General features: G+C 37.2%; 4 protein-coding genes and 1 pseudogene across 4 annotated transcripts; 3 read left to right on the top strand and 2 right to left on the bottom strand.

Moving 5' to 3' along the window:
* Window positions 1-649: 649 nt before the first annotated feature.
* On the bottom strand, window positions 650-2,834 carry LOC126792358 (uncharacterized). Its single transcript, XM_050518802.1, is given in 8 exon segments — window positions 650-1,101; window positions 1,261-1,355; window positions 1,453-1,500; window positions 1,675-1,795; window positions 1,888-1,942; window positions 2,055-2,170; window positions 2,416-2,492; window positions 2,705-2,834. Coding segments are annotated over 8 exon segments (741 nt in total). The 3' UTR covers window positions 650-1,002.
* A 5,864-nt stretch (window positions 2,835-8,698) lies between these two features.
* Window positions 8,699-10,274, top strand: LOC126792360 (purple acid phosphatase 22-like; annotated as a pseudogene).
* Window positions 10,275-14,095: 3,821 nt separating this feature from the next.
* On the top strand, window positions 14,096-16,678 carry LOC126792361 (sulfite oxidase-like). The gene is made up of 12 exons (XM_050518803.1): window positions 14,096-14,173; window positions 14,302-14,417; window positions 14,709-14,771; window positions 14,861-14,897; window positions 15,021-15,102; window positions 15,205-15,323; window positions 15,410-15,505; window positions 15,583-15,693; window positions 15,777-15,878; window positions 15,975-16,022; window positions 16,108-16,329; window positions 16,416-16,678. Exons 1-12 carry the CDS (start codon window positions 14,096-14,098, stop codon window positions 16,530-16,532), a joined length of 1,191 nt encoding a protein of 396 aa, XP_050374760.1. The 3' UTR covers window positions 16,533-16,678.
* A 370-nt stretch (window positions 16,679-17,048) lies between these two features.
* On the bottom strand, window positions 17,049-19,356 carry LOC126791160 (probable arabinosyltransferase ARAD1). The gene is made up of 4 exons (XM_050517570.1): window positions 18,819-19,356; window positions 18,124-18,420; window positions 17,930-18,025; window positions 17,049-17,531 (listed from the first exon to the last, which is right to left on the bottom strand). Exons 1-4 carry the CDS (start codon window positions 19,296-19,298, stop codon window positions 17,106-17,108), a joined length of 1,299 nt encoding a protein of 432 aa, XP_050373527.1. The 5' UTR covers window positions 19,299-19,356; the 3' UTR covers window positions 17,049-17,105.
* Window positions 19,357-20,100: 744 nt separating this feature from the next.
* LOC126792728 (uncharacterized) lies at window positions 20,101-27,365 on the top strand. Its single transcript, XM_050519193.1, has 21 exons — window positions 20,101-20,456; window positions 20,706-20,791; window positions 20,862-20,963; window positions 21,124-21,230; window positions 21,329-21,429; window positions 21,582-21,669; window positions 22,103-22,191; window positions 22,485-22,624; window positions 22,726-22,891; window positions 23,008-23,143; window positions 23,308-23,404; window positions 23,902-24,031; window positions 24,379-24,438; window positions 24,546-24,664; window positions 24,822-24,946; window positions 25,251-25,475; window positions 25,782-25,942; window positions 26,489-26,652; window positions 26,741-26,823; window positions 26,907-26,992; window positions 27,062-27,365. The coding sequence occupies exons 1-21, from the start codon at window positions 20,256-20,258 to the stop codon at window positions 27,203-27,205; spliced, it is 2,610 nt and encodes an 869-aa protein (XP_050375150.1). The 5' UTR covers window positions 20,101-20,255; the 3' UTR covers window positions 27,206-27,365.
* The last annotated feature ends 415 nt before the right edge of the window (window positions 27,366-27,780 follow it).

Below are 27,780 nucleotides of genomic sequence, written 5' to 3' on the forward strand. Positions count from 1 at the left end.
ACTAGAAGTAGATAGAGCACGCAACTAACATCTGAAAATTAATTAGGATAAAGAATAGAGCAATTAATTAATATGATTTGATCTTAAAATCACAATTAAGAATTTATTAAATTAAAAATGAAAAGAAATTATAATTTATTATTAACTATGGTTAAATCATGGTTAATCAAGAGGACACATGGCGTGAATTTAAGAAGGTGGGTATGAGTGGGTATATAAATGGGTAATCGGCAAATTTACTTCTCAAAAGATTGTGTTTTAAAGCTGAAAGCTGAAACTGAATTTGGGACTAGCTAATGGAGATCTGGCCAGAAAACGGAAAAGAAAGCTAGCTACCTAAGTTCTCAACTATTTTACATTCCGCAAACTAGGTTCAGCTGTTTCTTAAATTAAGATTTCTATATTTTTCATCAGATCCCATTTCTTCTTAGATTTTTGACACAAGTCATTGATCTGTTGAGAATTACTCAATTTCATGTTATTGATCCACACCACAATGTTGGATGAAGTTTCGTTTTAATACTGCAGAAGTAAATTCTTCTACAGCCTACATCTTGTTATTATTGAAACACCTTCATCGATGACTGGTTCGTCGCACATTCGACTCGTTCTTCATGCAAGGTGCTATGGTGCTACCAAATAGAACACTATTGCCAAAAAATAGGCCGTTGAAGAAGGTGTTGCCACAAACGTGAAAGTAAACATCGTTAGAATTGGTTATAATTTTGAGTCGCAATCACTTTTCATTCCTCAAACCTATATTACCCTTCACGAAAATTCTCATAAGCTCGAAGTGGCACTGCCAAGACAAAAAGGAAACACCAGTCCACCTATAGTGGCTGGATGGTAGAACAAATTAATTGGACAGTGTACTTGAAATGCAGGTTTGGAGTCCATTACTCTGTGTGAAGGAGAGGGACTGTACAATTTAAGGTCAGTCAGTGATGGTTATAGGGACAAACCAGTCTGCGGTTTTTCTAGGTTGTTGAAATGCCAATAACATCAAGTAAGAAGGCTGTAAGAAGGCATGTCTTCAATCCGCAAGACGTCATCCATTAGTAATTCCCTCTCCAACTGAGCTCGAGTCGATTTCAAAACATCCTGTAAGAAGAGCAGTCGAAATCAACATGATTTAGAATCAGGAAGCTAGCTAAGGAGTAAAGAGCATTCAAGTTAAAGAGATATCGATATTCGCCTAAAGCATAGAATTGTTCAACTTAAGTAACAACCTTTTAATGAATCTATATCAAGGATTCTTACATTGAATTCCATGTATGTAGCATTTCTCTCAAGCCACTGTTTATCCATAACCATGAAGGCGACACAATAGAGCAAGTCAAAAGCCCACTCGTTTTCTGAAATGAAATTGAGAATGACAAGGCAGCATGCCAGCATCAACAGAGATTGTAGTGCTGCTTGGCTTTAAACATGGAAGTTGGATGTAACTCATACCTAACAACATCTGTAAAAAAACTGCTCTGATGAAGGACCTTGGTTTCGCTGTCTGATAAGCAAAGTATGAGCTATCTTCTCAAAGAAGAAGGAAAAAAGGTTTGGAACAACCAACTTCAACAAGATCCAGTTCATCTTTGTAGTAGCTTTAACTTGTCTTAATTTTTGTGAAGCTGATAGTTTTGATTTATGGAACAGAAAGACCTTTTATATAACACTTACTGGCTTCAAGGTCAAGCATTTGCATGATCATAAATGTAATATTTACACCGGCAACAGCAAACGGATATTCCCAAGCCGCTGGCTTTCCTCCTTGCTTGTTCAATAGGCACTGGAAAGATGTCTGCATAGTGATGACACAAAAATATATTAAGAGAGAAATCTACCTCTCCAGATTTCTATCTTTCTAATTGCAGATCAAGTTTGGGATTCTACCGAAAATGTCTTTGCAAAGAACACGAGGTTCTCCAAAGAAATAAATCCAGCACCTCTGTCAGTTAAATCGTCCAAAGTACCAAATAAGAAAATGCCAACACAAAGTGAAAGACGAAAGCAGGAAGAAGTTAGTAGTGGAACAGCAGAGGAATTGAGAGATATGGAACCTGAAATCAGTAGATGGATCTCTTCCCTGCCATCCCATCTCTTTCCATTGATCAGATACCAAGCCATGAAGCTCTTGACCAGGATATGTAGCATACCATAGAGCCCTCAGTGCTTCCTGTCCTCATCAAATTTACGTAACCACCACCACCAATATAAGAAACAAAAGGCAAACAAGTACCGAAAGAAAAATTTAAATTCAGTTGTGTTCACATTTGATTTCCTATGCGAGTGTCATATGTCTATGAACATTGGTCATTTGATAGCAATTACAATTCCAACTTCCAAATGCTCTAATCTGGATAAGTGTAGTACGAAAAATGTTTCAATCTAGATTATACACATTGATATAAAAAAAATTACCTGGTGATCAGGCCTAGTAGAATCAAAGTAAATCTTCATCCGGCGCTACAACCTTCTCATCCTTTCTTCCTGAACAGTACAGAAAAGCAAATGAAAGACATAATTTCAAGAACTAAAGAATGCAAACCTTCTTTATTTCAATTTTTCAATACTCGAACCACATCAAAAACACCATACCATACTCTATCATCATCACAAATGCATAGCGACCATAAATAATAGAGAGAACATGTGATGCATCATACATCGCAAATCATATGTTATGAACCAGTTGCTCAATCACTTGCCTGAAGCAAGTTCAAGCAGACCCTCTCATTATTTCCCTTTGCCTTGAAGCAAACGCAAGTAAGCCCCTTGCCAATCCATGTCGGCGTACCACAACTCACATCATCTGCATCATAACCACAATACAATCTCATTCAGGTATCGATCATCATGCATATATATCACATACCAAAACATCAAAGATTGCCACAAATTACAAGCGAAACAGACACATTCTTCGCTACCTACATGAAAGCATTTCAGCAACATAATAATCAACCACAATTGTTTTGCTTCTCCCACCGATCTTCCTCGTTCAAATTAGATACATTGTAGGTGTAGGACTACCAACCCAGAAGTTGGCCCTAGTTTATATTCTAATAAAGTAGTAGTACTTCTACTAAATTATTTCAATGGCATTTTCACAACAGATTCTTTTGCAAGAGACACTAGTCTAGTTTCTCAGGTAATTCTTAATCTTGTGACAACTGAGGATAATGCTCTGTTAACAGTCATTCCCACATCTGAAGAAATATTTCAGACCATGTGTTCCATAACTCATAATAGTTCTCCTCGTCCAGATGGTTTTGGTGGAATTTTTTTTATGAAGTGTTGGTCAGTTGTTGGTGTAGAGATAGTCCAAGCTGTTTAGAGTTTTTTCAATGGTGGATACATTCTCCCCCACTTAAATTCCAATTTAATAATCTTGATTCCTAAAGTCCTTGGAGCAGACACCGTAACGTAGTTGCGTCCTATTGCTATGGCGAATTTTATTTTCAAGCTTATCAAAAAGATTTTAGCTGACCGTTTAGAAAGTATTGCTACTTGGATTATTTCACCCAACCAAAGTACTTTTCTTAGAGGCCGCACTATTACATACCCCATTATATTGACTTCATAATGCATTAACCTCCTGGATCGTAATTGTAAGGGCGGTAACATTACAATTAAGTTTGATGTGCAAAAGGCATTTGACACGCTTGATTGAGGTTTCTTACTTCGGGTTTTGAAGGCTTTTGGTTTTTCAGATCCTTTTTGTGACTGGATTAAAGCAATTTTGGGGTCTGCACACTTATCAATTTTAGTTAATGGTGAGATGAAAGGGTTTTTTCCTTGTTCTCGTGGTGTTCGTCAAGGAGATCCTTTGTCATGTATTCTCTTTTGTCTTGCGGAAGAGATTTTAAGTAGAGGTCTCACTAAACTGGCTGAGGATGGACTTATTGATTTACTGTCAGCTCCTCTTGGTATTACTCCACCCTCACATGTTCTATTTGCAAATGACATTATGGTTTTTATGCGGGGTACCAAGAGATGTTTGAATAATCTAATGAAGTTTATGGAGGAATATGGCTTAAATTCAGGGCAAAGAGTCAATAAATCTAAATCGTTTGTGTTCCTTGGGAAATATGCTCACCGTAGACGCTTTGTTATCTGGAAAATTTTGGGTGTCAAGCAGGAGTCTCTTCCATTCACATACCTTGGGGTTCCGATTTTCCAGGGACGTCCCAAGAGGGTGTATTTTCAAGTCATTGTAGATAAAGTGAGATGCAAGTTGACCTCTTGGAAAGGTTCTCTGTTGTCGCAAGCGGGTAAGCTACAACTTATTCAGTCAGTGATTCAAGGCATTTTGGTTTATAGTTTTCAATTTATGAGTGGACGGCTAGTTTACTTCATGACCTTCAATCTTGGATCATGAATTTTTTTTTTACTGGAGACCCTTTGAAAATAGGCATGCCTCTTGTTGCTTGGCGTCACTGTTGTAAACCAAAAGAGGAATGAGGCTTGTGGTTACGTGATCTATTTGAGGCTAATCGTGCTCTTCTAATAAAGAGATGTTGGGAGATGCTCTCCTCTTCCTCTCCAGCCTCTATTTTGCTTAGAGCTCGTTTTTTGAAAGTTGATTTCCAACCTATAAAGTCTTACAAGAGATCTTCAGTCTGGTTGAGTCTCAAAAAAATTTGGCCAATGTTTTTAAATTCTTTGCATTGGAGTGTTGGTGATGGTAAAAGGATATCTTTTTGGCAAGATAATTGGTTGGGTGAGCCTCTTGCTACTAGTGTTGGAGTAAGTGGCTCTATTCCACTTCATGCTAAGGTGAATGATGTTATTGTTGATTCTCATTGGATTCTCCCAGCAGATTTTATTTCTTCATTCCCTCAAGCAGCAGAAAAATTGAGCGCATTGCTCTGCCTGATGCAGACACATCTGACTCTCTTTTATGGCCGCACTCCTCCTCAAGAATTCTGACAGCAAAAGAAGCTTTTGTTTTCTTCTCAAATCATGGTGAGCATAAAGATTTGGGTAAAGTGATCTGGAGTAAAACAATTCAACCCCGTAAAACTCTTGTTGTTTGGAAGGCTCTTCATGAGCGTTTACTAACTGATGATGCTTTACAACGGCGAGGTTTTTCACTTCCATCTCGTTGCTCCTTTTGTGAAAGTCATGCAGAATCGGGTACACATTTTCTTGTGCATTGTTTTGAAATTGTGGCTTTATGGAAATATGTTTGACTTCTATTTTTTCATTCATTCTCGCCTTGGGGTATACCCTTGATGAAGTGTTTAATGGTGTTGGTGTTTCAGCGTTCCCAAAACCTAAACGTCAACTTTGGTTTCTAGTCTCCTGTAATCTAATTTGGTTTATTTGGATCACTAGGAATCTGGTGCGTTTCGAATGTAAGATTTTTAATATGTTGGAAGCCCAACGTCATCTTTTGGAATTGTTCAGAGAGTCTGCTTTGCATTCTTTTCATCCTTACAAGAAGCATCACGAGATGTCTATTTTCTCTATTCTTGGTATCTCACAACTGTCTGCCAATACTACCAGCTTCATTCCGTCCTTTGATTAAAGGTTTCTTGACTGAGGGTTTGCTATTTGCTAGGGTTTTTATATCTATGGTTTTGTATGTGTGGGTGTACACATGTCGGATTGAGCTTTTATTTATCCTATTTATTGAAATTTATCAGATATAGGAGGTCAGATTATTTGTCACATTCTTTATTAAATAAATTAATTTAATTTAAAAAAAAATAGTAGAAGTAGTAGTACGTGTGAAGTAGAAAAGACACGATGGAGTGGTCGAGCTACTACACTTGAAACTTGTGTGCAGTGTCGTGTTGAACCCAACAAGGTCAAACTTAGAGAGCAACACGCGCCGATCTGGGTCACCAGACAGCATCCAACCACGTGGAAGACATATGATATGGTCCAGTTTGCTCGGAGCGTGTATCACACGCGCTTACACCACCTTACCTACATTTATTTGTTCATCTCATCTTTACCTAAACAGTTGGGACGGCTTCGACCCATGGACCACCGCCGTTCTAGTCACGGTCCTGGAACGAACCGGCCGAGGTGGAACCCCCAACACAGAGATGGATATGTGTCAAAAAAACCCTACACATTATTCTCAGTTGCATGGATCTAGAAATCAGAGTTTTCATTCTTAGAAGACCAATATCAAAGGAGAAACATTTGAGATTTGAATGGAGAAGAAGAGAGAGGGAAAACCTGAGGAAGAATTAGCTGCGGAACGCAGGGTGGCGCAACGAGAGGTGACAGTAGGGCTGGACTTTTTGACACCGAAAAAATCGAGAAACCGGAACCGAACGAAATCACCGTGTCAGTGTCAGAAACCGAACCGAACCGAGAAGTTAGTGTCGGTTATCGGTTTCATGCTTTCAGAAAACCGGTGGAAACCGAACCGAACCGATAATTGAGATGTAAGGTTATAACTTGTATTTGATGAACATATGTAATCGATCGGGTGCTTATGTAAAGCATAGATTTGGTAATAAATATATACATGTAGAGATATGTGATTTTGTACAAGGTAATATATGATTTTAATTTTTCTATGTGTACAATCATGCATGAAGAGATCTAATATAATGCTTATGGATTTTGTCAACTAGCCCTCATGTTAAGACAAGTATGAACATCTGATGATGAAGCTCATGAGGTTTAATGTTTATTTTGGTTAACTTGTTGTGTTTCAACAAAGCACAATAATTTTGTTTAGTTAATATTTGAGTTCTTGATTATTTATTTGGTGAATGTACTTAATTAAAGTATTGAACTTATAGGTTACTCCTTTACTTTTTATTCTTTTTATTTTCATTAGTTAAGTACGAAATGTCAATAAGGATATTAGGTTTTATAACCGAAATAAAACCGAAACCGAACCGAATTATAGGTTAACCGAAACTGCGGTTTTTATATATATTTTTCGGTTTCGGTTTTGGAAAACATAAAACCGAAAATTCGGTGTCGGTTTTCGGTTAGTACTCATAAACCGAACCGTTGACACCGAGTCCAGCCCTAGGTGACAGAGGAAGGAGAGCTAGTACGCAGCTGCCAGGACTCGAGCTCTTCACCACACTCATCTCTTAGCCTCGTTTATCAGAAGAGAGTGCCAAATATGCCTAGGTCGCTTTGTGTTGTGAAAAAAATTAAAGAGGGGTTGATTTCACTGTGTGCATCACGAGTGGGAGTCAGCGCGTGGGTGAGTAGGTGTGACGGCGCGCCGGATGACTTATGTTACGTACCACTCCGACTGTTCTGTTATGTGACTTATGTCGAATCAATCATCAAAGTCCGAGCATTGGATTTGATAGGACGCCCACGTGGCTTGTTCACAGGAGAGTATAATCATGGACGTCACTCACGCCGTAACATTTTGTTAGCCACGTGGTGATGGGGTGTAAAAAAATCTTACGTCGACGGCCGACCCGAAAGGGTGTTGGCCAGTTCGAAGGGAGCTAATTCGTTTGTAATGATAACCCAAGGCCCAAAGCCTCCATGGCTAATCAGTTGGAAAAGATTTTCATTTTTTTTTTGTCACAGAGATTTTCATTTTCTTGTGCAAAACGAATTCTGTCCAATTTTTGTAAGATGAGGGAGACTTTCCCGAGGCAGCTTCTGGTGTTATGCATCTAGCAGCTAGCTCCCGATCATGGCAAGAAACTTGGTTATCCCAAAGTTTAATATGTACGGCGGATCTAGCCTATTTTTAGGGTGACTCAAGCATTCCAAGCTCAAGATAAGGAAAAAAAAACTAGTTTTTTAAATCTTTTTTTTTTCTAGGATTATCCTAATCTCCATAACCAAGCATCCCCAAATAATCAATGCTACTCATTTGCTTCCCTTCTAAACCTGACTTTTCTTCCTCAATCATCAGCCAAGCCAAGTATCTCTTAATTACTAGCTAGCCAGGTTAATTACTAGCTAGTACATTGTTTATTTATTAAAATGTGTATTTGTGTTAGATTTTGACTATGTACACCGTTTTGTCTGACATATATGATTATTATTTTTCAATGATTATAGGTGTTTATTAGACTAAAATGATAAGTTTGAGTCCAAATCAAAGCGTTTGAAAAAAAAATTACTTCATGGTTTCATGAAATGTCCAGTCTACGAGTCCAGATCTAAATTATATTCACTTCTTATCTTTCCTAAGATTTATTGATTAACTGCAATCTTTAATTCAATTTCCATTGGTCATTTCTTAACCTTTCGAACCGCTATTAAAATACTAGCTCTTGTAAATGATCATGAATTACGATGTGCTACATGAATATTTATTTAGTTAGCTTATGTTATTTGTATATATGCATTAGAAGAGTACGCCTCATTACATTCATTGACTATGTAGATCGATTTTGATTTTAATTAGTAAAAAAATCTCGCACCATTGAGATTCTCCACTATCTTTTTATTGTTAAGTTCAAGCATCCTCAATAATCCAATCCTGAATCCGCTACTGATGTACGATATGTCATTTTATCTACATAATAAAAAATATTGACTACCTTATACGTGATTAGGATCATCGTACATATAACGTACTCTCTTTTGAATGTGATTAGTTACATCTCGTTGATTTCACATGATACCACATTCTCTTTGTGCAAAGGTTTTGATGAATTAAATACCTTTGTTTTCACATATCAAAATCTTCTCGTTGTCATTTCAATAACATCTTCATTTTCCTTATAAGGGTCTCTATTTCTCAAAGATGGTTTTAAACATTTACTTTGTTAAATGGGCTTCATTAATCTACACCAACACAGTATTAGAAGCAACAAATCTAGACTCTCTATTGGACAAGATTTCTACTGCATTAATGTAGTTGTATTGTATGAATGTTCCATACATTCCAAATCTATTGTATTCAGAGGCTATAGCCTATATATAGGAGAACACATATGGTATGATTATCGTTCACATACCCTAGCCCTTTGGAGCCTTCAACCACATACTTCTATAGATGTTGAGGTTCTGGCTCGGAATTCTCCTTCAGGACACCCCCGCAAACACTTCCCTTCGAATTTATATTGATCGGTAAGTTACGAAGTTGCTTCTGATCGAGTTTATGATTAATTAGTTCAATTACGCATGGTTAGGTTCTTACTTAAAATGTCGATCTGAATTATTAAGATACTGAACATTTGAACACTACTTGCACATTATTTGTTATAAATTAGTGAACAAAGTTTGAGTGCCGAGCATGATCTTGATGATATTCCCAGGTGACCTAGGACAGACCGACTGGCCGGACTAACTCCACTGTAGCCCATATTGGAACCATCGACTACGATGCCCTTTTTCTACCGGGCGATCTATCATATATATGCTAATACTGTGCAACCCCTTTGAGACTCATTTGGCCGGATTATCGAACCCTTGGCAGGCCGCCGTGCCTGGATGGTCACAGAAGGCAACCACGAAATCGAAAGCCTACCCAGTGTCGACTCCCCTGCCTCACAAAGAGAGCGGCTCCACCTCAAACTTGTATTACCCTTACGAAGTTGCTGGGACTCACATCATCATGCTTGGGTTCTATACCGAGTACGACTCCGACTCGAAGCAATACTTGTGGCTTATTGCCGATTAAGCAAAGATTGATCGAAAGAGAAAGCCGTGAGTTGTTGTGGCATTAATGCATGCACCGTGGTATAATACTAACACTGCTCTTCAGTGTGAAGGAGATGGCATGACCGCATGAGGGTTTCTATGGAGGAGTTGCTGTATAATGCACGGGCTGATTTGGTTTATTCTGGGCATGTTCATGCCTATGAACGATTTGTAAGTTAGATTTTGATTCCTTCATGTCATATTAACGCTCATGATTTGTTGTATAAAATGGTTGATTAGGTACTTGTACAAACTTATGCATTGGTCCTTGTACACATGCAGACTAGGGTATACAACAATGAAGCTAACCCTTGTGGTCCGGTGCATGTAAGTGATTGATGTAACTATTGCCGACGGTGGAAACCGAGAAGGACTGGCATCATCGTGAGTACTCTCTTCAATTTGGTCGACTGATTTTCCAAATAGAATCATATCTACAATATTCTTGGTCTGTTTTCGATACAGGCACGTATGAGGAGCTATTAGCATGATACATGATCGAAATCGAAAATACACTCAGCTTCTCCTCTCTCGTTGTACATAGAAGCAAGTTTCGGACACGGACGACTCGAATAGTGAATGACACGCATGCCATTTGGGGATGGCATCGGAATGGCGACGAATTCTGTGTTCGTTGTAAAAGACCAAGTCTGGCTACGAAGTTATATCTCCTCTGAAACATGCTCCAAGTCTGGACGGACTTATCATCAAAGGATGAGTCGTAAGCGCAAAGAAGCTATATGATGATTTTTAGTTCGATCTACGTACTATCATTTACACATCATAAGATGTGTATGGGTACAATTCTAGCTTCTATCTTAAAAACGAGAACAGGCTTTCCAACTTCATTCTCGTTTGACTGTTATTCTCTGTATATTTGTTTTAAGGAGGCTAGGAGTAATTTGATATCGCAATATCACGTGTTTAGGTGGTGAGTGATTATGGAATGATTGGTATGAAAGTTGTGGTTGCATGCAGTATGTAGCTAGTAGCTACCTTATACTGGAGTTGTAGACCAACCGTTAATATCTATAGTGCATGTACGTACAAGCTACGTTTGACAACTTTGACATATCAATCGCATTAAAATTTGTGAATTGAAATTGAGAACATGAACAATTGTTGTTGAAAAATTTGGTTCGTCTAATAATTTGATTAGTTTTGTACTTTGGTACCTAAATTATTTTCAATGAGGTTGAAATTGGCATTATACCGTCTAGCTAGACAACCATGTTACTCAGTTCATGAAGAATTCAATTTTTCTACTGCCCATTGCTATATGTCACCTCTAGAAAAAAAAAAAGGAAGGAAGAGAAGATCGAATCCAATTAATCATACATGTTCTTGGTTATCTTGTTCACTCATTAATTTATTATTGGTTTCTTCTCACTCTTTTTAGTTTGATCGAGTTGGAGACCCATATACTTTGTTATATTACTTATATGATTTTCTACCTCGTTGACTCCGGATGTTGTAATTGGGTTTGTCTCTTGATTAATGAAATAATAATTTATCACCAAAAAAAAAACCTAAACAGCAAATTAATGAGTCTACACAGTTTTAATCCTTGTCTTAAAACCAAACTCATTAATTATTAGAAAATGACTGTTGGCCTTAAAAATTTAGGCTTTAAAGGCCTCACCAAATGTGGCATATCTTGTCACATAGACATGTCACACTTTTATATAAAAACATGTTATGTCATTCTTGAATAAAAGGCAATCATATTCTTTTTTTTAATAAAAAAATATTTTCATATAAAACACGTACATATTTATTTTATTTTATTCATTTTTTTATAAAACTTATTGCTAAATTTAATCACCAATTTTTTTCTAAAAAATGTGAGTTCATATATACACATACATATACTCGTCCAAAAATAATTTATATATAGGTATATTTAATTCTTCATAAAAAAAATTGATTGGATAAGAGTATTAATTTGAAAATATATGGTACTGTAATATGGTATTTCATACGAGTCATTATGACCATAAGAGTAATAGAATATTTTATTACACTAGAAAGTCAAAACCTGGAAAGAAATCTCATAACATATATATGGTAACTACCATATATATAGCTCAACAAAAATAAGGTAATTTGCCATAATAATTATTTTAGAGAATCAAATTGAAATCTAAATTATTTTATGAGATTGAATAGGTAAGAAATTATCACTAAATTGAATTGATGAAGAATATGATTGCATTTTACTAAATTATAATATGACACGATTTTATTTAAAAATACGATGTGTCTATATGTGTCTATATGACAACACATGACACATAGGAAGATGCTTGAATTTTTTAGGCCCTATATCACTGCTCTTAAATATTATCGAACACACACTTACGCACATCACAGGAAATTATTATGTGGTCTATCTGAGTTTGGACCATAGTACTGTTAGTGCTACCATCTACCAGTCTCTTATCTCCAGCTCTACTAGAAAACTTCTTAGTGCATTCTCACCAAGCACCATGTTCATATGCATTTTTTTGTGGTAACCATGTTCGTATGCATAATCATATGAAAATCGAAAAATGTTATGAAAGAGGAAGAATGAGGGTTCCGCGCCAGCCAGCAGTATGCTACGTGGCAGAATTGAATTCCAATGTTTAAAAATTAGGCAATAGCATCAAAAGCTTCTGGTATATATGAATTTGTGATCTTATCCCATATATATAGATCGAAGCCCGATTAGCACGCAATTAGGGGTGTTAATTGAAAACCGAAAACCGGAAAAAAACCGAACCATAACCGAAAAAAACCGAAGAAAAAAAAAACCGCACCAAACCGCAAAAAAACCGCACTAAACCGAAAGATTTGGTGTGGTTTTGGTTTGGGACGTTTGAAAACCGAAACCGAACCGAAAAACCGAATATATATATATATATTATAAAGAAATTATATTATTTATAGATATTTTTAATATACATAATTAAATATGTTATCGATCGAGACCCAAACTTTATCAAAATTCGGTGAATTTTTTACCATATCTGTATTTATATATGCTGATCACATCCGACGGTCGAAATTTCATAATTTGAATTTTAGATATTGGAACCACAACATGTCTACTAATGTGGTATAACTTGTTTAGTGGTCTTTTTGCAAATGTATGCAGTTGTGAAGCAACTATATCTTATAAATAGAATTTTGCAAATTTGTCCGCATGATGCGTTACGTATAGTGAAATATGGTTATGGTAAAAAAATCACATATTTTCGATAACGTTTGTGTCCCGATCGAGGCGGTCAACCCTTTTTACGCTTATTATCACCTATGGGTAGCCTTATCCATGGAACGTAAAATTTTTAAAAATTTTACACGAGCTGCTACATCACATATATGTGAGAGTGTGTGCTTGAAAAAATCCACCAAAACTAGTCAAGAAGGAGGGGGTAAGAACAAATTCACTTAATTAGATGAAATTAAGTTAATGTTGACCACATCGATCGAGACCCAAATATTATCAACATTAGATGAATTTTTTACCATATATGTATTTATATATGCTGATCACATCCGACGGTCGAAATTTCATAATTTCAATTTTAGATATTGGAACCACAACATGTCTACTAATGTGGTATAACTTGTTTAGTGGTCTTATTGCAAATGTATGCAGTTGTGAAGCAACTATATCTTATAAATAGAATTTTGCAAATTTGTCCGCATGATGCGTTACGTATAGTGAAATATGGTTATGGTAAAAAAATCACATATTTTCGATAACGTTTGTGTCCCGATTGAGGCGGTCAACCCTTTTTACGCTTATTATCACCTATGGGTAGCCTTATCCCTGGAACGTAAAATTTTTGAAAATTTTACACGAGCTGCTACATCACATATATGTGAGAGTGTGTGCATGAAAAAATCCACCAAAACTAGTTAAGAAGGAGGGGGTAAGAACAAATTCACTTAATTAGATGAAATTAAGTTAATGTTGACCACATCGATCGAGACCCAAATATTATCAACATTAGATGAATTTTTTACCATATCCTTATTTAAATATGCTGATCACATCTGACGGTCAAAATTTAATATTTTGAATTTTAGATATTGGAACGACAACATGCCTACTAATGTGGTATAACTTGTTTAGTGGCTTTTTGCAATTGTATGCATTTGTGAAGCAACTATATCTTGTAAATAGAATTTTGCAAATCTGTCCGCATGTTCTTTTTATTTCGTTAAGAATCAAGTAGATAGACAAGTAAAGAAACTCCGATTTTCTTTACAAAATAACCGAAAGAAAAACCGATATAAACCAGAGAAAAACCAAACCGAACCAAACCGAACACAATTGGTTTTTGAAAAAAAAAGTGAAAAACCAAACCGAACCAAACCGAATAAATAGAACGGTTTGGTGTTCGGTATCACCTATAAACCGAACCATTCAAACCGATTAACACCCCTACACGCAATATCTTGCAGTTGCAGTTTTTTTGCTCGTTAGAATTTTCCTTTTCGGAGTAGAATGTCGTCAGGCCTAAGAGCCCCATCAAATTATTCTGAAGAACCATCTCGCCATCCAAGTCTCACAGTAAATTCCCAGGTGAGTTCACTCACTCTCATTCGTGTCTCTTTGTAGAAGTTCAGATTTACCGTCTTCTGGTTTTCGACGGGGTTTTGATTTTCGAATATGCTGTACGTACTGCTGTTTATTCGTGATATGTGCTGCAGGAACCTTACAATGCAGAGCCACCACGTTCGGTGCTGTTAGCTTCCTATGTGACCCCAGTAGATTTGTTCTACAAGCGAAACCATGGACCAGTTCCTGTGCTTGATGATATCGAAAGGTTAGCAAGAATTAGTTAACTACATATCCTTTTTTTTTATCCGGCTAGCTTTGCCAAATTGTAGATTTGTATTATTGTATATAGTTAAGCAATTACTTGTAGAGTTGTAGGTGAGCAATGAGAAAGTGTATTGATAGCCTCATATTTCAGTTACCTCCTAATCTCCTATCTTCTAGTTGTGGGCTGTTGTTACTTGAGTCTGAATCCTTTATTTTATTTTATTTTTTGTTTATTCAAGTTTTGGAAGATGAAGAGAAATATCACTAGACTGATTATAGTTATTTTGTCTAGATATCGAGTTTCTGTATGTGGTTTGGTGGAAAAGCCTCTGCAACTGTCAATGGCGGACATCAGGCAATTACCAACTAACAGTGCAGTTCTCTATTACTTAATTCTGATCGACCAATTGCTAAACATAAATTTTTTGTTTCTACGTCAAACAGGAAGCTTCCGAAGCACACTGTGACAGCGACATTGCAAGTGAGTTGGTTGATTACTTTGTTTATCGAATATATTGATTTTGTGTTGGATGCTCTAACTGTAACAGTTAACTTTTGCTGCAAGTAATGAGCTTGTTTCAATAATTTGTTTCTATCTAATTAGTGTGCAGGTAACAGGAGGACTGCAATGAGCAAAGTAAAGCCGGTGAAAGGTGTTGGGTGGGATGTTTCTGCAATTGGAAATGGTGACTATGCCTCTCAGTTTCAATAATTCACAGATTCACACTTGGTGCTAAATTTCACCATGTTTAACTATGACTATCTTATAGCTTCTTAATCAATTTCAGCCATTTGGGGTGGGGCTAAACTCGCTGATGTTCTTGAACTTGTGGGAATCTCCAACTTTACATCAGTGTCACCCTTAGGAGGCAAGCATGTTGAGTTTGTTAGTGTAGATATGTGCAAGGTGAGATTCAATATTTATACATATAACAAACATTGTTCTTTTTGGTTGAGGATGATCTTCGTTATAGTCCAACGTGTCTTGATTAGGAGGAAAATGGGGGACCTTACAAGTCTTCAATTCCATTAATTCAAGCCTCAAATTTGGATGCTGAAGTTATACTCGCATATGAAATGAATGGAGAGGTAGCTATATGAACAACTTTGCACTCATGGTTCCCACTTTTCAGATCACATCTCTTCTAATTTTTCTTATGCTAAAGCCTCTAAACAGGGATCATGGCTTTCCTTTGCGTGTAATTGTTCCTGGTGTGATTGGTGCTCGATCTGTAAAATGGCTTAGTTCCATCAATATTATTGAACACGAATGTCAGGTTGGTTTTCCTAGATGTAATTAACATGTTAATCAATGTTAACATAAATGGTAGAAACTCTGAAACATTTTACTGTGTAATAGGGATTTTTCACGCAAAGGGACTATAAAATGTTTCCACCTACAGTGAATTGGGATAATATAGATTGGTCAACCAGAAGGCCTCAGATGGATTTTCCAGTTCAGGTATTCAAGAGCTTAACTTGGAAGTACTTACTAAACAGTTCATATTTAATAAATTCTGTAATGAACTGATGGATATTAGTTTGATCTATTTTGCAGTCTGTGATTTGTTCTCTGGAGGAAGAAAATAAAGTAAAGCCTGGAAAGGTATGTGAGCTATTTGCATTAAGCAGAATGGAGGCGATGTAGTAGTCATCTAATCATGACTGGCCATCATCGAATGTATCTGCAGATTGTAGTTCATGGATATGCAGTATCTGGAGGTGGTCGAGGGATTGAGCGAGTGGATGTATCGTTCGATGGAGGCGAGACATGGGTGGAAGCAATCAGACACCAGAAGAGTACTGAAGATCTATATGTTGCTGATGATACAAGTAGTTGTGACAAGTGGGGATGGGTGCTGTTTAAGGCTGAAGCAGATGTCTCTCAAACTACTGAAATCATCACCAAAGCAGTAAGCAACAATTCCTAATGACACTGTTTCATGGCTTTCTGGTATATCAAAAGGTTATAAATCTCGCAAACATTTTTGTGGAACAGGTTGATATAGCTGGAAATGTCCAACCCGAAAATGTGGGCGTCATCTGGAACCTGAGAGGAATACTAAACACCTCTTGGCACAGGGTCCGCGTTGAAGTGAAGGATCCTAATTTATGATTCTCAAGCACCAAAAGCCTACCAGAAACCTGAACATTTCAATAAATTTTACATCACTACTAAAGAGTTTGTGCAATTTCTGCAATCGTTCCATGGAACAGGTAAGATTCAGACTATGAAGTGTAAGATTCAGACTACTAAATCAATCCACGTCTTATTACATTATTAACCTAATTGAGAGATACCATATATGCAGTAAGAACCTTTATCTCGCCAAACAGAACAGATAAATAACAGTAAACTCTCAATGCTTCAAGCTGTGTGAGTACATTATTTTGACTGACGCGCATTGTTTTAGGTCAGGAAAACCAGCAGTTATCAGACAATTAGAACCAATCTAACCAATCAAAATGAATTACATGTGGCACTAAATGTAGTAAAAATTTACTCAATTGACACCTAGAAATGGTAGGGTCAAAGAATAGACAAGCTGCAGGAATGCAGAAAACACTATTGAATTAGTAAAACGTTACCCGGAATCAATATGGGTGTTGTGATACCTGTAGTATTCTTTACCCTTTAAAGGGTTGTCACTATGATGAGCAAAAAGATCAGAATGTACAACACTGGAAATCACTTTCTCCTTCGCCACCAGTCTGGGATTTTCAATCTCTGGCTTCTATGTACAGCTAATTTAACTGCAGGAACTTTGCGCTTCACCTGTCTCCAGAGCATATTGACTGCATCTTCTTTTTCTGGGGGGTAATGGAACTCAAAATGATGGGAGATGTTCTTCAGACGCCTATACATTTCCATCCATTTCTCCTTTGACAATTTCCGGAGCTCATTGACCATGTAACCAGGTTGTAGAGCCTCTTTAAATGAGAAGAATATTGAGAACTGGTTGTAGTCAAGTTCATCTTCAAATGGAAGCTCAATTTCATCACTCACAATGACAGGAATGCAGTGGCTCACAATGACATCAAAAAGACGACAAGATGAAGGAGTGTCTCCAGCAGGGTGTAGACAGAACTTTGATGCCCTCATCCGTTGTGTGGACTGATTCAACAAAAGAAGGGAACAAAAATATGAGATACACAAGAATACTAAAGACAAATTCCTCCTAGGCAAATCAAACATCATCCTTCTCAGAATGAATGATGTTTTGCATGCCACCCCTCAACCTGCTTGTCAAGTAAGAGAGCCTATTTTATGTTCATTTTCTTGAAGCCCTCTCTGATAACTATTCTCTTAAATTGGATGAAGTAAGAAAATGTGGGTTGCAAGCAATACCGAATAATCCAGTAAACTTATGAAAGATTATATCGGTAAGTGCACAATCAGTTTCTCGATGCTTTGACAAGATTACTGAAGACATTTGGTAAAAATAGATAATGAAATCGAGGAGGGAAAAATTCGCATTACACTGAACAGTACCAAGATATGTAGGTACGTACCAATTTTATGTTTTCTCCGGTAGCAACACTCCGCTCATAGTGAACATCATCATAACCAGCTAAAACTTTTGCCAGTTTAGCTCGAACAATGCCTTCCTGAATATAAGAAGACCATAGATAATCAGTTATGTTCAAAGTAGACAGTTTACAATGGAATTTTCCTCTTTAAAACTGCTTTAATAATACTAACATACATCTTTCCTGTGTGTCCTCCCTTGGAAGAAAAGAAGCGTCTTGCGGGACTCATACGGATCCGAACTATTATCATCTTTGAAGGACTCCACGACATGTACATAAGGGGTGACCACATCTTTGCTCAGATTTGACATGACATGAGGGTACCGCCCAAAATCCACAACAATTTGAATAGATGCATTGATCTGTGGTCGAAGAAACCTGAAAGCATTGGGATGCGTCATAGGGATTACATGGTCTCTGCCCCCAGATCTATTCCAGTACTTGGATTCTTTCAACAGTTTCACTAAATCTATCTGAAGTCAAAAAACACAAAGCAAAATTTAGAAGCCAGCTAACAAAGACCGAGCAAAGATTCAAAAGGCAGAACAGCCAGGACCATTGATTCATCATCCTAAACGCTCCGAATCATCACCACATTCCTTTCTAACATTGTTCTACATTTTCTTATATACAGTCGACAACGACACAATCGAAGCTGAATTCAGCTGTAACATCTCATGTAAGTCCTTATCATATCCGAATTGCCGATAAGCTCACAACTAGAAACCAAAACTCTCATTTCTAAACAGAGAAATGTACTGAAGCATACAAATTCAATCAAAGTAATCCAATTCAATACATTTTTACCACACAAATTCAACTACTCAACACAGTAATATCAAACTTGACCGAAATTCGATTCAAATTTTACCTGCAACTGGTGATCAACCTCGGTCTCAGGATCATTCATATTATGACCATGAGTATTAAAACTCAACGAAGAGAAGAACGGCACAAAGAACGCATCGGCCATTTCCGGATCAGAAACCCTAACAACCTCACTCCCCTCGCCGCCGTTGCCTTCCCACAGAACCGACCCCATCATCCAGTACTCCACACTGTGCTGCTTCTTCAGCCCGGAGTTCCTCGGCCACGGCGGCCACTCCCTCGCCGTCACCGCCGCCTCCTCCACGCTCTTCCGGTCCAGCATCCCGACGTTGAACCGCCGCGGCAGATCGTACATGAACACCTTGAGCGGCGGGCCGGTGGCGCATAGCGACTGCGGAGCCAAGGGTGAGGACTGCAGGAGGGGGATGAAGTAGGAGCGCAAATCGACGGTGCCGATGAAGATGGAGTAGGAGATGAGGAGTAGGAGGGTAAAGGTTAAGCCAATTGCGGCTTTCCGGTACATTTTTTCAGAGATCTGATCGGACGTTAGTTGGTATCTTCCATAGTGCTGAGTCCAGTAGTAGTAGAGACTTGGGGTATTTAATTTAGAGGTGGTTAAGGAGGCAAAAACAAATTGGGGCCTTGCTTCTAGGATTGGATTGCTTAGTGTCTAATTTCTTGTACACACTATAGTGAGCTATAGTCTTTCCCTTCCTCAGCACTTCATGCATCTTTTTAGCATTTTCATTTCTTCTGAATCAAGCAAGTGTTGGCAGGAATTGACAATGTGGGTATTCACACCATGGTTGAGATCTTGAGTTCCAATTTCTTGTATTTTGTTGGGTTTAATGTGATTGTGATCGGTTGTGTTATGCACTGGTTGCAATCGATTGCGTTAACAATATTGATGTAGTGGTAGTTTGAAACTTTAAAACACTTTTTAAAATGATTTGGTAGAGAGGTACGAAAATCATGCTTGGGTGATTATGATATTGGAAGATGATACATGCAACACCAATGACCACGATATAGAATAAGAAGATGGTTAACGAAGTACATGTTTATGTATTATAGTGTGAGTAAAAGTAATGAAAACCAAATCGAGACACAACTTTACTCAAAACTCAAATAAAGCTTCGTAACACATGATTCAAGTATTCAGTCATTTGAAATTCACAAATAATATCTCACATTTCTTATTTATTAATACGTGACCGAGTTTACGTATTAATTGAATCATACATTAAGGACTATTCTTCTTCTTCCATTAATAATAAAAATCCAAATGAAATATAGCTCAGTCTACTCTGTCTTAGTCGGAGGTCAAATCAAAACGTCACATAGAGAGAGGTTGCAGCTTACTTTTCACTTTGACGAATCCATCAACACGTCGCTCTCTTCCTCCGTCACCATTTCCTACAACTTCGTCGTAGTATACTAAACAAACCGACCTTCCCAACCTCATCGGAAATCGGTGACAATGGCCGCCGGCGACGTGTCCGGCTTCAAGTTCCTCCTCTTTCTGGTCGCGATTTACGGCCTCATCGCCGTCCTCGTCCACTCCATTCTCCACATGCGCTTCATCACTCCGCTTGAGATCGACGCGCCGCTCGATCGCTTCTCCGAGGCTCGAGCCGTCCGCCACGTCCGAGCCTTGGCCCAAGATATCCCTAGCCGCCAGGTCAGCTGGTTTCTTCTTCCCTTGGATATCAATTCTTGCTGTAACTTTGATTCTTCTTACTTGTTAGTTATCAGACGTTGATGCTGTGATGTAAATGTTGTAGTGTTTAGAGAACAGTAAAAAAGCTCAGTTGCTAAGCAAGTCAGAATTTACGGTCTCGGATAGTACTAGAAGTGTCATGTAATTATGAACATAGTAAAGTATGCAAATGGAACTAAGTAATAACAAGTTGATATGTTTGTTGAGTAGGAAGGGAGTCCTGGATTAAGAGAAGCTGCTCGATACATTACGGCGCAGTTGGAAATGGTGAAAGAGCGAGCTGGACCTAATCTTAGGTATTTTACCCCACTCGTAAGAGTTTAGTGATTTTCTGAGTTTGGTAACTGACTGTGGTTCTAAATGCAGAGTTGAGATAGAAGAGAATGTTGTGAATGGCACATTTAATATGATGTTTTTAGGCTATGGCATATCGCTGGGGTACAGAAACCACACGAATATTGTGATGAGGTTAGTAATGCACTTTTGGTTGGTTAATTGTGTTGCAATGTTTTTTGAGTTTGTTTAGCTTTGTTTTCTTCTGTTTGGATGCACCTGTGGGACTTGCGGTTTAGCATAGTTATGACTATCTAGTGAGATAATGTAGCATTTGTGCTTAACTTAATTGCAGAATAGCATCAGTAGACTCACAAGAATCTGATCCTTCAGTGTTGTTGAATGGCCATTTTGATAGTCCACTTGGTTCTCCAGGTGCTAGTGATTGTGGTTCGTGTGTAGGTGGGTAAAAAAAAAGGTTCATCGTCTGACTGTAACTACCACATTTACTATTTCTCAACATATTTAAGTAATTTTTTATTTATTTTATTACGTGGTAGCATCAATGCTGGAAATAGCAAGACTTATTGTGGACTCGGAATGGGTTCCCCCCCAGCCTGTAATTTTCCTTTTTAATGGTGCAGAGGAGCTCTTTTTGCTGGTACGTGGTTTTAAGGTTCAGTTGGGACTTGGGAGCCATATATTCAAACTTTTGCTATTCTGGAATCTTGTGCTTAGATTGTTAATTACTCTAGTATTAGCTATTCGATATGTTTGGGCTCATTCGAGGTGATGTCTTATCTGCTATTGTAGGGGTCTCATGGCTTCATGAAGACACATAAATGGCGTAAAACTATTGGGGCTTTTATAAATGTGGAAGCATCAGGGACAGGCGGTCCTGGTAGGATGTAAACTAATTGTTATTTACCTTGTGACATGTGTTTTAGTATGCTTAACTTTTTTACTTCTGCTGAAATTTTTAATTGGTGATTTATTCCTTTTGGTTGACTATTTTAAAAGCACTATGACCTATGAAACACAAACTACTTGCTTGGATGGCTACATTTGTATAACCGTTGGCTCGAAAAGATGAGATACATAGTGTTCTAAAATGTTTATAACCCATATGTACAGGACAATTATTTTTGCTTATTATTATTTGTTTATAACGGATTACATGTTACCAGAAATAGGTGAAAGGTTCACATATTTGAAACCATCAATGTTTTTCATGTAACACATGGTATTTTCATCTGCTAGTTTTATCAATTTGTGACAGTCTTTTTATGTTGCAGCGTTTTTTTTTATTGATTTCTGTTGCTTTGATTTTGCAGATTTAGTTTGCCAGTCAGGACCTAGTTCTTGGCCTTCTCAGGTCTATGCTCAATCAGCAGTATATCCCATGGCACATAGCGCAGCTCAGGTAAATACTTATCCAATTCATGGAGTATGTATTAATTCTCATTCTGATTACTGCAGCATATTGATCTCCATGAATTATCCTACATCTTTGTGTAATATATATTTTTGCCTCTGAACAGGTACATGATTAAACTGTCTTTAATATTCTCACTCTTAATCCTAAACCATGTCAGTGTTATGATCTTCTAGTCCCTTCTGTATCTTTAGATGATGACATTACCCAGACACAATATGCTTGTAAAGTCACTTTTTTTTTTTCATTAGCTGGCTGACTCTGAATGTACACATCTGCAGGATGTTTTTCCTATAGTTCCTGGAGATACAGATTTTCGAATATTTTCTGAAGACTATGGTGACATCCCTGGCTTGGATATCATCTTTCTCCTTGGTGGTTATTTTTATCATACATCCTTCGATACAGTGGAGAGACTATTGTATGCATTACATCTGCTATTTTGGTACATATTTACTTACTTATAATTTTCAAATTGCTTCGTCCCTAAGCACTTCCTCTGATAAATTTCAATGCCTCCAGACCTGGAAGCATACAAGCTCGTGGTGAAAATTTATTTAGCATACTTAGAGCCTTCACCAATTCTTCAAGGCTACAAAATACGCTTGAAAGCCATTCTAATGTATCAATTGCCAAGCAGCATGAGGAAGGACGTGCTGTTTTCTTTGATTATTTGACATGGTTCATGGTATGTTACAGGCTCATAATTGTTGATGCATGACATTGTTTATTTAACAATATTTTCACGAGACATTGGTCATTTAACAATTCATTCTCTCTCTCTCTCTCCATGATGACTTCTAGATATACTATTCTCGGAAGGTAGCTATGGTACTTCACCGTATACCTATTGGCATCTTCCTGGCTGTGCCATTTTTTTCACAAAAGCAGAATTCTGGACTCTTATCTTGGTTTTCTACTTTCAACAAGTTTGTGAAAGGTAAAACACATTCAAGAATGTAATTACATTCAGCAACCAATTGGTTATTTTGTAGTTCTATAATAGTGTTTTCCCAAGTAAGTTCTGGTTCTCTTCTCATGGGATTTGTGAATTCTTCTCATAGGTCTAATTCCTGATCGTTGTCCAACTTGTTAATCTTATAGGAATGCTTTTCCATGCTGCTGGGGTTGTTCTAGCAATTGTATTTCCAGTTATCTTTTCCATCCTGAGATTGGTTTTCACTAGCCGTGCGATGAACTGGTGGGTTTATATCTTCCATAACTGCTCTTGTGAAACTAAATATCATTCAATCAATGTCTTATGTACTATTGTCCTACTATTTCTAACCATAGCATTCTACTTGTCCCTAAGAAATTCCCATGGGTTTAGCGTTTCGAACTCATATCTATTTTATCATATTCATTTATCAGAAATTATATTTCAGCAAATCGTATCATGATTGATTATTGTTCTAGATCACCAATGAATGAATTTAATAACGTAAATGGATAGACAATTAAAAATTAATTTTCCCCATCAATTCTACCTCCTATTAGGCCATCATGTAAGAAATTGATTCTAAAAGCAGAGCTTTATATGTTGTGAGTTCGACTCACGGAAGACTAGTTGTATCTCTTCCTTTTTTTTCTTTTTTTTTCTTCGAAAAGTCTAATTGTATCTCTCAGTTGCTAAAGTAATAATTTTTAAAAAAAATTAACACGTTGTCAGCTCTGACTGGCATTTTGGTTGAATTGCAGGTTCGCTCATCCGTATTTGGCTTATTTGATGTTTGTACCTTGCTCCCTTGTTGGTCTATTAATACCAAGATTTGTTTGGAGTAGCTGTCCCCTCTCTGAAGAGGCATCAGTTGTCAAGTCTTTAAAAGAGGTAGTGATATGCACTATATTTTTAGTTTTTTACCATGCATATCTTCGGAATTGTATTCCCAGATCTAATTAGCTGGTTAGTTTTCATGTACATTTATTATTATTATTATTATTTTGCATTTGATAGCTGAAGTATCTTTCAAATCATACATACCATCTTGTGTTTAGTGTCACATTGTAAAGTTTTTGCAATTCGGACCTAGTAATCTTTTGCATGAGCTCTATTATTGTCTTGGAATTTAATCTTGGTACATCATGAAACTACAAATCTAGAAGTTAAGAATATTGGTATATAATTTATCAATCCCATTATCCAAAGTAAGTTACAACCAAGCTAAATTCTTGCAGGCTTTAACTGATGAAGCAAGATTCTGGGGGGCATTTGGATTATATGCTACAATCACTGTGGTATGTAACTTGAATGCAAGATTAGTTTCTTTTTCTGTATTGTTTCCTTTTAATATGTACTTAAGCACTCAAGGGGATGAATTGTGAAACTATTTTAGTGAAAGCAGGCTTACCTACATGCTGGGTTGAGCGGGGGTTTCCTGACTTTTTCACTGTCTGTGTCTATGCTTCTTGGATGGATTTCATATTGCTTAACAGTCAAATTATATGGTCGCCAATCATTCAGGTACTTGTTTCAACAGATTTGCTTATAAATTTAAAATGATAGATGGTGTGCATGTGATGCTTCCTTTTGTGCAATTTCATTGATATTTTAGCTATGTCTAACAGCTTTCAAGTAGGAACTACAGATCTTTAACCAAATCTTTTATTGCTTCTCTCAGGTCGACAGTAATTTATATGCTACCTATACTTCCATGCCTCGCGTACTCGGTGTATTTTGGTGCATTTCTTGTCCAGTTTTTGATTGAAAAGATGGGTATGATGGGTGCTTTGCCACCTCCATATGGTAAGTACTTTTGGAATCTCACAGCCTCTTACTAACTGTCATTTCAACTCACTATATTGTTGAAGTCACAGTTGCATGAATGATGTGATCTATAATTTTCTTATAAATATCAACTTTAATTTGAACTGCACTGTGCCTGGCTCAAAACGGATATGCTTGAACACTAGTATATATGGTTTTGAAGACTGGCTCAAAATGGTTTATTTATGGCTTCTAGTCTTAACCCTTGAATTATTTCGTAAAGTACTACAAATTCTCAGTATTCAAGATCTCTCAAAAAGCATGGTCATATATTTTTGTGCAGGTTATTTTGTTCCTGACATTGTGATGGCTGCAGTAATTGGAATTGTGACTAGTTACTCTGTAGGTCCTCTGATACCCGTTTGCGGTCACTGGTTAGCCAGGTCATCCATTTTACAAGTCTTATTGCATCTTAGTGTGCTAGGCTTGGCTTTGTCATCTCAGTTCTTTCCATATAGCACGGATGCACCTAAGAGAGTTGTTTTCCAGCATACATTTCTTACTGAAGGTATTAAAGCTAGCCCAAGTTATCAAGTGAAATGAAGGTCTTACTGTCAAAATCTTTATTCCTCTTTTCTGTCTCGTGATAAGTAATTTCAGAATCCTTGATGACAGTTATACAATTATAATAATAATAATTATTATTTTACTATTATTATTATTATTCTCATTAATTACAACAAATGTGAGACTCAGGTTTTGAGCTCATTTATATCTGGATTACAGTATCATATTCTTTCTTTCTCTGTTTCTTTTGACTTTTTCTCTTGTTATCCTGTGTAACTTCAGCATTTTTTTTTTCTGTGGATGACAGGTGCAAATCGTGTTGTGGAGTCCAGCTTTGATTTTTCTGTTGTAGATTCAAATTCATTGCTTTTTCTTTTCAAACATGCACCTGAGGTTGCAGAGGAATTGCACATTAGTTCAGAGTTATCTTTTGAAACTGCGAAGGCATCTCACCGAGAGACTTGGATGGTATGCAATTTTGTAAATGATGTTATTTATATGAATTAGAGATGTTTTTCTATAACTTTTCAAAGTTGTTTGTGTTTCTGTCCTGTAGGCATTTCTATTTCATTAATTTTCTATTCGTTTATCCTTCCTTTGTACATATTCATATTGACAGGCCACTGAGTTCAGGTGGATACCCTTTCCACATATGCTCTTGTTTTGGCAAACCTTTATTAGGAGTTTTCCGAGGTTGACGCTAGAACCTACTCTTTACCCCCTGGTTTATGCCGCCTCAAATCCCTTTTTCCATCTACATGTAGAGTTAATCCTGGTTGTAAAGCGGAAAAAAAAAAGGGAGAATGAGTTAATCCCCACCAGGAGCTCATTCGTCAACCTTTGAAACTGAAACAAGAATCTGTGTTTCGTAATACTCGTACTTCTTAGTTTGAGTGGTAGATGTCATTGTGGGTTCACCATGGATACAATATATATGCTAGTCAGTAGTCAGTTACCAAGTAAATAGTTCACTGTGACAGTGAATGAAATAGTCTGGTGTCCTCTGATATGCAGGGACTTTTTCCTGTTTCTTTTCTGTTCTCAAGAAGCTTGAAGTTCCCTGCAAGAAGTGATGGTATTATAAAGCAATACAGGCAGTTCCCTCATCTGTCCGCTTATAAGCCACATGCAGTGTTTGGTGAGGAATCTCGAAGAATATATTTGCAGCTGTCTTTAGGGTGAGTTGTAAAAGTTTGCATGTTCAGGATGTGTTCAGGCTTTTCATATTCTTTAAAGTTAAAGCTTGTTGTCCTTCCTTGCTCTCAGTTCCTTGGAGGAGGTTTGGGTTGCAGTTCTCAATATTACAGGACCTTTATCTAGTTGGTCATTTGCAGACAATACACTTCCAGGTTCCCCTCCCCATTGTTTCTTATTTTCTAGCGATACACTTAAATAGATATTTAGTTTTGACTTATCATTGAAACTGTTATAGCTACTGAAACATCTGATGGAGGTCCACCATCATACATATGCCGCCTCAGTGGAGCTAGTCCTGAGAATTGGACATTCTGGCTAGAGGTAAAGAAACCCCTTTACCTGGTTTAGTTTTATTTTCTTTCGGTGGCTTAAATTTTGTGATATCTGCAGGCTAACAGTTCTGAAGATCTAAGGGTAGAAGTTGCTGTTGTAGATCAATATATGGTTGATGAAGCAAAGAAGCTGAAAGGGCTTTTTCCAGAGTGGGTAGATGTAGTTGCGTATTCTGGCTTTTTGTCGAGTTATATTTTCTAGTTTGAAACCACTAGTACTTTCGCATGTCAGATATAATCATAGAAACTGTTGTGAAAAAGCCTTATGCACCCCCAGCCCCAGCTCCCCAAACAGCACACAGAGTTAGAAGATCATTTCTGAGACATTCAATAAATACTGCATTTCGCACAGGGTATCTTTCCCTTATGAACCCATTGCCTCGCTTAGTTTATGTTTAACTGTCGAGTTCCATTGCTAATTAAACAGAAGAACCACGTATCAGGATGAATTGATGGAATGACGGTAAGGTCATATTTGACTCATTGACTAACTTCAACCAATCTGACTTCACCTTTGCAAACATTTGAATCGATCATCCCTCCAGTTCAGTTGAGATCTATATGTTACTACAAAACTTTGATAGCTAAGTTGTACACATCAACTAGGCTTTAATGAGCTAACGGAGTTTGTCTATGAGACGAATCAACTAGGCATTAATCTCGTTTTTTTTTTCGGTGATACTCTTGTTCATTTGGGACTCGGCAATGTTGTTACCTCATAAATTCAAATGGCTCACGAGAAGAGTGAAGAGAACAATCTAATTATTTTGTGTACCT

The sequence above is a fragment of the Argentina anserina genome, chromosome 4 (assembly GCF_933775445.1).
Source record: "Argentina anserina chromosome 4, drPotAnse1.1, whole genome shotgun sequence".
Lineage (NCBI taxonomy): Eukaryota > Viridiplantae > Streptophyta > Magnoliopsida > Rosales > Rosaceae > Argentina > Argentina anserina.

Excerpts from the sequence above, each read along its gene's own strand:
- LOC126792361 (XM_050518803.1), top strand. The coding sequence starts at position 14,096 with ATGTCGTCAGGCCTAAGAGCCCCATCAAATTATTCTGAAGAACCATCT. Across the intron at positions 14,418-14,708 it reads GTGCTTGATGATATCGAAAG|ATATCGAGTTTCTGTATGTG; the intron begins GTTAGCAAGAAT and ends TATTTTGTCTAG. Across the intron at positions 14,898-15,020 it reads CTGTGACAGCGACATTGCAA|TGTGCAGGTAACAGGAGGAC; the intron begins GTGAGTTGGTTG and ends CTATCTAATTAG.
- LOC126792728 (XM_050519193.1), top strand. The coding sequence starts at position 20,256 with ATGGCCGCCGGCGACGTGTCCGGCTTCAAGTTCCTCCTCTTTCTGGTC. Across the intron at positions 22,892-23,007 it reads ATTATTTGACATGGTTCATG|ATATACTATTCTCGGAAGGT; the intron begins GTATGTTACAGG and ends GATGACTTCTAG. Across the intron at positions 24,439-24,545 it reads TATATGCTACAATCACTGTG|GCTTACCTACATGCTGGGTT; the intron begins GTATGTAACTTG and ends TAGTGAAAGCAG.
- LOC126791160 (XM_050517570.1), bottom strand. The coding sequence starts at position 19,298 with ATGTACCGGAAAGCCGCAATTGGCTTAACCTTTACCCTCCTACTCCTC. Across the intron at positions 18,421-18,818 it reads AGGTTGATCACCAGTTGCAG|ATAGATTTAGTGAAACTGTT; the intron begins GTAAAATTTGAA and ends TTTTGACTTCAG. Across the intron at positions 18,026-18,123 it reads GGAGGACACACAGGAAAGAT|GAAGGCATTGTTCGAGCTAA; the intron begins GTATGTTAGTAT and ends TCTTATATTCAG.